We start from the raw sequence: 10,058 nt of genomic DNA, 5'->3' as shown, positions 1-10,058 counted from the left end.
AGCCGCGCGGGTAGCCCCCGCCCCGCCGCGGGGGAAGCCACGCCCCTCAAAATTGTGAGGTCTGGCCTTGCAAGCCTCTGGGTCTGGAAGGCAATAGAGTGCAGAAGCTGTTGCAGACAGCCGTCCCTGGGTTTGGATCCTAGCCCTGCCTCACCCTGAGCAAGTCACAGCAGCTCTCCCAGTCTTAGTTTCCTCATCTCTCCAATGGAACTAATAACATAACAATTAAAATCATTTTTGACTAAGGCTCTGAACGCTGCCTGTAGGAGAAGACTTGTCCAAAAAATATTCCTGTGGCTGAGACCCCACCCCAGATAAATAAAATCAGATCCCTAGGGCATGGGATAGGCATAAGCTTTTTTTTTTTTTTTTCAAAATTCCCAAGTGATTCTAATGGACTATCAGAGTTGAGAACTTTGATGTATGTAAAGCACTTAACACAGTGGCTGGTCAGGCATAGTAGTAAGAGCATAAAAAAAATTTTTTTCAGATCACCCCAGCATTAACTGGAGATAGGACCGAAGTCTGTTTTTGGAGGTCAGAGTTGTTGTGATTCTCACTGGAGACCCAGCTTGGGTAGGAATGGCCACCTGAAGGGAAGAATGGCAACAGTGGTGACCGTTGTTAACACTTGCTGAGTGCTTGCTGTGTGCCAGGCACTCTGCTAAGTGCTTTTCATGCCACGATCCCATTTTATAGATAAAGAAACTGAGGTTCAGAGAGATTAAGTAACTCACACGGCTAGTAAGCAGTAGACCCAAGATGCAAGCCCATCAGAGTCAAGGTGGATCAGACATTTGGACTGATTCCGTCTCCCTGGAATCTCCATCCACTGCCTGCCACCTTCCTGAGGCCTTTGTGGCCAACAGACATGACCATCCTTCCTGGTGGAGCTCATCAGCATCAGCCTGTCCCTGGCTACAGTCTGTCTGCCCAGTCCTTTCTGCTCAGTGGGTCCAGAGACTAGACTCTGAGGAAAGGGTGGCATTGAGGACCTGCCCAGTCAAGGCTTCAGCCCCCCGGCAAAACCCTCCTGTAGGTGGTCCTGGTCTCTGTGTCTGTGTCTGTCTGTCCTCACGTCTGGTCTCCTTCGTGAACTGTGACACTCTTGTTTCTTGAGAACACTCAGGAGATGTCTTGCATCCTTGCAGCTTGGCCGTCCTGAGAATTTCCATGGCATCTGGGGGTGGAGCCCTCGCCTTTCACCCTGGCATTCTGCTTCCAGGCCTAGGTGGAAGCTGTTGAAGGCAGAGTTCCCAATCGCTCAGGCAGCCCCAGTGTTGATTGTGGTTTTCTCCTAAGCCCAGACTGTCCTTGTTTCTGCTGAGTTATCCTGGGGTGCCACCCTGTGGGTCTGATGCTGCCTGAGATGCCCTTCTTGCTTTGGGGCCTCAGGAAGGGCCTCATTTAGGGGTTTCAGGAGACTCCTGGCCCCTGTGTCAAACATATCAGTCTCTTGTGGATCCAGCTGCCAGACTTCAGGTTGAGGAGCGGGTACAATGCAGGAGACTTGATTTTTCTCTTTGTTTTCACAGCTGCCAAAAGCCTATTGAACAAGAAGTCGGACGGCGGTGTCAAGGTAGGTGTCTCCACTCCTGCAGCCCAAGTGTGGCCCTTCTCCCTGAAAAGTCACTCCTGGGACTCCTTGGCACTTTGTCTCCCCTTTCCCCAAGAACCTCCCTATCCTTGCTTTTTGCTTTAAGCCAGAAACCTCTGTGCTCAGAACAGCAGGTTCCACTGGCCTGGGAGGGCAGAGGGATATGTGCTTCACCTGACCCTAGCTTGATTGGAAAGACTCGGGAGGTGATTCGAACTATAGTTCGCTAGAACTGAATCCTGAACTTGACTTCCAGACACAGGTTTTATCTCCCGGGCTTGACTCTCTGGGTTTTTTAGGTTATTGGTTAATCTTATTTTCTTTTTAAAGCACAAATCCATTTAATCAAAGGAAAGCAAAGTTTGCCTGGTTGACTCAGGGCACAAGGCTTGGCACCTGAAGCTACTATCTTTTTTCTCTTTTTTCTGATCTCCAAAGCACTTCCAGAACCCAGCTCAGATACTGTTGAGGGAAAGCGTCTTGAACTGTCTTGAGGCATAGGTGCCTTAGAAACAGGCAAGGGACTTGGTTATCACAGCTCATCTTCATTTGCTGAGGAAACTTTTCTGGGGGATCAAGGCCAGAGGAGGGACCAGGCCTCATAAACAGGAAGTCTCAGTGGGAATGGCTACTTGGCCAAGGTAGAGGGGTCCACACAAAGCTCAAGGTGTTCTTAGATGCTTTGGGGGCAGAAAGCGCCCTGGGCTGGGGAGATAGATAGGAGTTCATGCTATCTTGAAACCTACCAACTTATATCGCAGAGAATTTCAAACCTTCATGCAAATCTTTAAATTAAGACAAGTTTTAATTAGACTTTTCCCTGGGATCTTATGTTCCCCACTGAGATAGACCTGTGCCCCTTTCCCTGCCCCCATCCCTTCCTTTCTCTCTCATCTGCATGCCTGCTTCCGTGTACTTCTGCCCTAAGGAGGGGAGCTTGGGCTCCACACATGCCTGCTGACATAGAGCTGGGGTTGATGGCAGCCCCTCAGTTTCAGGGTTGTGCACTAGATGGTGGAGCCAGATTAGGAAAAGCTGTATGTATGTGGACTCAGTTGCTCAGTTGTGTCCAACTCTCTGTGACCCCATGGACTATAGCTGCCAGGCTCCTCTGTCCATAGGTTATCCTGGCAAGAAAACTAGAGCGAGTTGCCATTTCCTACTCCAGATCTGCCTGACCCAGAGATTGAACCTGTGTCCCCTGCATTGGCAGGTAGATTCTTTACCACTGAGCCACCTGGGAATCCCTAGGAAAAGGTGGTCAGTTTATTTAGAGATTTTGCATGTGTCTTTCTGGAGGAGAAGCTAGAATCTGTCTTCACAAAGTGTTTATTAAACACGTATCAGAGGCTCAGTGCTAGGGGCACATAAGAGGTATAGGAGGAGATGCAGATCTCACTCAACCTCAAGAAGTTTCAAGGTTAATTAATTTAAAAGGAGAGTGGACACAACTGGGATCAGCTAAGCACTGAATGGTATATGGACCCTACAAGGGATGGTTCAGTCCAAGAAGCTTCTGGGGAAGAAACTTATTGGAGAAAGCTACAGGATGTAGGAAGATTGGACCCAAGTCAGTGATTGCCTTTAGAAAATGGAACTGGAGGCAAGGGCAGGATGGGGAGACACATCATTATTTTTTTTTAACTTGTATACATGTTTCTTTAAAATGGGAGTGTATTACTTCTGTAACTTAAAAACAACAAAAAAAAATATTTTATAGGTTCTATTATACATATTGATGTTCTCTGCTCAACTGAAACATGAAATATATGGTAAAGGGATACAGAAAACACAGCTGGACTGGTCTCGTTGGGCAGAGAAATTGGAGGTTTGTGTGTTAGACCACAGGAAACACCATAGGCCACTGAGCAGGGAAGGTTAAGAGTGATGTTTTCGAAAGACTTGGCTGAGTGTGTAAGGGTAAATAGAGGATGGTAGTGTCAACCACAAATTGGCACTTGCCATTGGTACTTACCATCTGCCTCTACAAGAATTAAATCATATGTTGCTGCAGGTACTAATTTCAACACCCCCTGAAAGGAGTTTAAGGTGGAGAGCTGAAATGAGGCACTCTATGCTCTGGTAAAAACTGGCAGAACAGGTCTTCAGATAGTTAGATATAATCAGGAGCCAATTTTATGAGCCCAATTCATTCTTATACCTTCCCATATCTAGAAAACCACTAAAATCCTTCATGGTGACCGGTGTTCCTCATGACTAGCAGAAACCTCCTGGGAAAAAAAAAAAAAATGTGTTTGATTGCATGTACTTCCCTTTTACCAAAATCACACATATACTGACCTTGCCCTCTACTTCTTTGGAGCAGTTTCTCAGAGTTATCTGAGGTGCTGTCTCCTGGGCTATAGTCCTCATTTTTGCCCAAATAAAACTTAATTCACAACTCTCACATTGTGCATTTTTAAGTTGACGGTAGGAGCTAGACACAGAAGTATCAACTAGGGCTTATTATAGTCTGGGTATAGGGTGAAGTGAAGATGATGAGAAATGTAAAGAGTTAACATTCAAACTAACCAGAGGAGCACAGGCCAACCGGCTGGAATAGGCGCTGCCTGTGGACCATTGGTCCAGCTCTGCCCATGAGTGCCAGGCTCGGATTAGACATTAGCCCTGATAAGAAGTATGACAAAGGACGTTCCCATTGGATTCAGGGATTAAAAGAGGGTCCATCAAAGGTAATGTCAAAGTTTCAGGACTGTTAAAAGAAATGGTGGTATTTCTGCTGGAATGGGGAGTAGTGAAGGAATGTTTTAGAGGGAAGAGAGATTTTCTTTTGAACCACATTGAGACTGAGACAGGTAGAGATCTGGGTAGAGAGATCTTTTTTGTTTGAGATTTATTTATTTATTTTTGGTTCTGCTGGGTCTTCATTGCTGTGCACAGGCGTTCTCTCGTTGTGGCTCCCAGGAGCTACTGTTCGTTGTGGTGCACGAGCTTATTGCAGTGTTTCTCTTGTTGCAGAACACAGGCTGTAGGGGCATTGGCTTCAGTAGTCGCAGCACAGGGACTCAGTAATTGGGGCCCGTGGGCTCTAGAACACTGGCTCAGTAGTGTGGTACATGGGGCTTGGTTGCTCCCCGGCATGTGGGAACTTCCCGGACCAGGGATTGAACCTGTGACCCTTGGCATTGGCAGGCAGATTCTCAATGAGTAGACCACCAGGGAATGGGTGGAGAGGTCGTTAAAGCTGCTGGTATTGCCCAGGGAGGTCAACACTGGATGTGCAAAGAGGGACTCCCATGAGTGAATCTCATGAGTCCACTTACTCAGCCAGTTCTGGGTCTGAGGAGCTGGGAAGGCAGCAACATGATCCATCCTTTAAAATGTTCACCGTGGGAGAGAGACAGGGAAACCACGAGTTCTGGTGTGGTCTGTTTAGGTCAAGGAGGGAGTTGCATGCAGGATAGCCACTGGGGAGCAGAGAGGCCAGCATCTGAGCCAGAACAGGAAACTGAGTTTGAAGGACTAGTTGGATTTTGCCCAGTTAAGGGGAGGGAAGAGAAAGACATTCTGGGCAGAGGGAATAGCACATGTGAAGATACATGAGTTTGAAACAGCATGATGATTCTGGGAACTCTTGTTAGCTCTTGTATGGCAGAAGCAAAGAGTGGTTGCACAAAATAGGACCTGAAATAAAGCAGTGACAGCTGAGATGGTGAGAGGAAGGTTAAAGGTGTCATCATTAGGGAATAGGTTTCTAGCAGAACTTTGTAGTTCCTGGCCTCAGGCACAGCTATGTAAGACTAGCCTAAGGAGCTAGGTAAAATACACAGATGCCAAGGTCCAGCCTGGATTTCAGATTCAGGAAGCCTTGGGTGGAAGGAAGAATCCGACTAATTCCATTCCTCCATATGAATCCAAAGCACACAAAGGTTTAAGAGTCCAGGAAACTTCAGGGTTATCTGTTTTTAAGAGGCTGGAAGAAGAATCAGCAAAGGAAATGAAGAAAGAAGTAGTCAAAGAACAGAAGTGTACAACAAAGCCAGTCCTTACAGGAACACAGAAACGCAGGTTAAGGCAAACAGAATCAGCAGTTAAATTGCTTTGGGGAACCTAGCCCAGGGTCTGACCCTGATTGAGTGCTCCATAAATGAGTCTTATGGTTGGGAAAAAAGACTTTAAATATAGAGGTGAGACCAGAAACTAAGATGCAAGTTTTTAAGAAGGGCATGACCAACCAAAATTCAAAGGACAGTAAGAGATTGGGGAAAATATTCCCAGCAGGTGTGATGGGATGTGCTGCGCTTCAGTGCTTCAGTCATGTCCTACTCTTTGTGACCCCATGGACTGTAGCCTGCCAGGCTCCTCTTCCCATGGGGATTCTCCAGGCAAGAATACTGGAATGAGTTGCCATGCCCTCCTCCAGGGGATCTTCCCAACCCAGGGATTGAACCCATGTCTCCCACATTGCAGGCAGATTCTTTACCATCTGAGCCACCAGGGAAGCCCATTAATGGGATGATTTAATATTATTTTTATGCAAAAGAGCTTTGTGTAATAAATAAGAATACCCCCTAAAACCTGCCAGATGAATGGTCAGTGAAGATGAACTAACGAAATGAAACAGGAAGTAGCATGGGCCAACGAACATGGGTGTTTGGTCTCACTGGTGTCAGAGGCAGGTTGAAATGCTTTACCATTTTCACTTTTTTTTTGGCCACACCATGTGGCATGGGAGATCTTAATTCCCCGACTAGGGATCGAACCTGTGCACCCTGCACTGGGAGGGCAGAGTCTTAACCAGTGGGCTACCAGGGAAGTCCCCATTTTTTGACTCTTAAGTTTGTGGTAGTGGTGTAAATCAGAAGGACTCCCTCCTAAAACAGCCTGTGTGTCAAAAGCCATAATAGTGTTCCTATTTTACCCTTTAGTTCTAATTCTGGGAATTTTTCCTAAAGGAATCATTCAAAATATGGAAAAACTGAAAGCAGAAAGATGTTCAACATGACGTTATTTATAACCATGAGAAGATGAGAAACATCAAAAGCTAACAAGATAATGACATGGGGAACATCAAAAGCCAATAAGATAATGACTAAATAATTATGGGAATCTAATTGACCATTACAAAGTTATTAATTTTTATGACTATATAATGACAGAAATGTTTTAAGTGGAAAAATGAGGTCCAAAGCAGTACATACACTACTATCTAAATTTTGTTTAAAAAAAGTTTTTTAGATTATATTCAGTGTATAATAGGTGAATAGAAAAAGAACCAGGAGAAAACCCACTGAAGTGTTAATAGTAGCTTCACTGTGTGATGGGAATTTGGAAACTTAATTTCATATATTTTTCTGTATTTTCTACATTTTTCACCTAGACTGTGTATTACTTTGATAATCAGAAGAAAAATTAAGATGCTATTTATTTTTAAAGTAAGGTATTAAAAGAAAGGAAGGATAAACTCGTATACAGCTTAAGACTGGCAAGAGTGATAGGACTCTGGGTGTTTTTTCCCCTCTTTTCCAAGCTGCTTGTAATGTGGTTGTGGTCCTTTTATAATCAGGAGTAAGTATCTAATAATGAACAGCGTGGTTGGATAAAAGTGCCGCAAAAGCGGAAGGAAAGGACAAAGCAAGGTGCGGGGTTTTTTCTTTTCTGGGCCTTCTTGAGCGTCAAGGTGATAATCTGTGTTATGAGGGAGACCTGTGAAGCTGCTCAGAAGATCCTGAGCTGTCAGCATCCCAGACCGTTCTTTTAGATCCCATCCTCCTTTCCCAGCCCCACCCCACTCCCCAGTTCCTGCTGGGAGTCCACAGGGAGATTTCTTTCTTGTTGTCCAGAAGTTTTCACAGATGCTCTCGGATATTAGCATTGGTTTGAGCAGAGAGTCTTCCTTGCGCACTTGAATTTGGGGACTTCAGGTTCTGCTTGTTGCTGTTGCTGCTGCTAAGTCGCTTAAGTCGTATCCGTGTGACCCCATAGACGGCAGCCCACCAGGCTCCCTTGTCCCTGGGATTCTCCAGGCAAGAACACTGGAGTGGGTTGCCATTTCCTTCTCCAGTGCATGAAAGTGAAAAGTGAAAGTGAAGTCGCTCAGTTGTGTCCGACTCTTAGCGACCCCATGGACTGCAGCCTACCAGGCCCCTCCGTCCATGGGATTTTCCAGGCAAGAGTACTGGAGTGGGGTGCCATTGCCTTTTCCGCAGGTTCTGCTTAGGTTTCTTCAAAAGTAGATGCCAGTGACCCAGGGTCTGCGGAGGAGCAGAGCCCCTTATGAGGACAGACTTCTCACTGAGAATAGCTCGTGCTATTCACTAGTCCCAGGCCAGCATGGCCATCCAGTCTTTAAGGAGAGAGGAGGGAGAAATAAGGAAAGGAAAGAAGGAAGAGAGTGAGGAAAGAAGGGAGAGAGGAAGGGAGGAGAAAGAAAAGGGAGAGAGGTCCTGTTATTTTCCTTAAGTACTGTTTGAATGTTTCAGTGTGGGAAGGACGCTTGAACCTTCTTTTGGTTTAAAATTTTAAACGTTTAGTTGTTAAACATAAGTGAGGTGTGGTTCTTTAAAAAATGATCTGGAAATTAAATAGTGCTGCTGGCTGCAGGGGAGGAGGCCTGCTCTGCACAGCTGCGGGCAAAGCCGTAAAGGAATGGAGAAAGAAATGGAAAGAAGTCTGCTCACCTGGTAGAAACTAACCCATGAGTAGAAAGGATTATCCTGGGTTTTCCTACAGGGCAGTTTAGGAAAAAGAGAGCCAGTTGGGAGCAAATTGGGAACTTATTCCTCATTAGTTGAAGCAGATGGAAGAAAGTGAAGGCAAGATGTGAGTGAAAGCAACCTGCATGGCCTTTGACAAGACCAGCCTTGGGCTGTGCCCCCGCAGAGTTTTCGGTGCTGGGATTCCAGGCGAGTTAGAAGCCTGTGCTCTGCTTTAACCCGGGGGAAAGCCACAGTCAGCAATCAACAAACCCAGTTTAACTCTGCAAACATTTGTTGATCGAATGTTAACTCTAAGACATTTTGCTTAATTGCCAAGACAAATAAGATACAGACCTTCCTTCAAGGTGTTACCCCTCTGGTTGGATAAAGTGATAAATATATATGAATGTAAAGCAAATCCCTCTTTTTTGGATAACTTGGAAGTAAAATCTCCTATGTGAGTATATATGAAAGGGTAAAAGCAAGAGGCCTCATTATATTTAGATTTTCTTTTTCCTTAGATCTATTTCTAAATTGTGAGCCATTCTTTTAAATACTTGTAGTCCCCTTCTTTTGAAACAAAACAAAACGCATTCTCAAAAATGTCTTCTCAAGTAGAATATCAACTTCTTGAGGGCAGAAACATCTGTCTGTGTTCACCATGCCTATAACAGTCCTCAACAAGCATTTGTTGGGTATTATTAATGAATATGCAAGTCAAAAGACAGACAAACACGTTTAAAGAGGACTCCTGTCTCCTGGCAAGCTACTGATAAAATTCTTAATTACCTTTCAACTTTTAGACATAGTCTTCTGAGATGTATTTTCAGTGTTCCACACAATCTTTATTTTTCTTTGCATGTTTCATATCTGAACATAAAGCTTTTGAGCATCTAGTTGAGACTAAGGCATCCGTGCTTTCAGTGTTGCCCGTGGTTGGCATCTGTGTGGCCGTGTGATCACGTTTAACCACCTGCACTCCTGATGTTCCATTGCCCCCTAGTTGCAAAATGCAATAAAACACTGAAATCTTATAAATGAGCATGGCCATACCAACAGAGAAATGGGTGCCAAAATATGATGTTTGTCAAATGATTTTCAAAAGCCCAACATCTTTGAAAAGTTATCGACGCGCAGTGAAAAAGTCTAGGTTCCGAAGTGAAGTGCTGTTAAAGCAGCTTTGACTCTTTACCTGGTAACTGTTCGCTCAACTCTCAGGCAGACCTAGTAGTGAGAGAAATAATCCTATAGGTGAGCTCAATAAGCCGAAACCCATAAATTTGCAGCAAAACGTTACTTACTCTCATAGACCTGTGGCTTAATCTCCATTAAAAAAGTTTCTCTGAGCAAAGCTGAGACACCTCAGAATATACTCAGTGTTTGTGAACCTCCCTTTCTCCGGGTCTGGAGGGATGTGTGTGCCTGTCCATCTAGACGCTGTTTTAACCCTTCTGGTGCTGGACTCCAGGTCTCCTCCTCCTCCTTTCTCCTGAGGCAGAGCCCACGCTGGCGCACTAACCTGCAGCGTCTCTGTGCTTCTCTTCTTACCTCCTCTTTCCCCTTCTCTTTCCCTTTTGCTGTGGTGTGTCCAGAAAAGGAAGTCGAGTTCCAGCGTGCACCTAATGGTGAGCCTTGCCTGCCCACCCATCCGCCCGCTCCATGCTGCCTGCGCCCGCCTGCCAGCCACGCAAACCCATTCTGCCATGTGCGTGTGCTTCCCTCATCCTCACTGCATGTCTGTGCCGTGCGGGCAGGTGTGGCCTGTCCTGCCAGGCGGGGTCCAGTGCCCGAGGTCACCCAGC

At 45.6% G+C, this 10,058-nt stretch overlaps 1 protein-coding gene across 14 annotated transcripts in view; it reads left to right on the top strand.

Moving 5' to 3' along the window:
• CAMK2G (calcium/calmodulin-dependent protein kinase II gamma) overlaps positions 1 to 10,058 on the top strand; it is a 52,904-nt gene that overhangs the window by 31,473 nt on the left and 11,373 nt on the right. For 10 of the 14 annotated variants that reach the window (XR_826333.1, XM_010852335.1, XM_010852342.1 and 7 more), the window contains one exon: positions 1,536 to 1,579. Coding sequence is in view for 13 of the 14 variants with exons in the window: in XM_010852335.1 (XP_010850637.1) it covers positions 1,536 to 1,579 (44 nt within the window). In the remaining variant the exon portion in view is untranslated. Of the gene's footprint in view, positions 1 to 1,535; positions 1,580 to 9,848; positions 9,882 to 10,058 lie in introns of all 14 variants that reach the window. The other 4 variants (XM_010852336.1, XM_010852339.1, XM_010852332.1 and 1 more) reach the window with 1 other exon arrangement.

This window comes from Bison bison, unplaced genomic scaffold (genome assembly GCF_000754665.1).
Source record: "Bison bison bison isolate TAMUID 2011002044 unplaced genomic scaffold, Bison_UMD1.0 scf7180017864309, whole genome shotgun sequence".
NCBI lineage: Eukaryota > Metazoa > Chordata > Mammalia > Artiodactyla > Bovidae > Bison > Bison bison.
The sequence above is the reverse complement of the archived record's forward strand: the minus strand, read 5'-3'. Positions and strand labels throughout refer to the sequence as shown.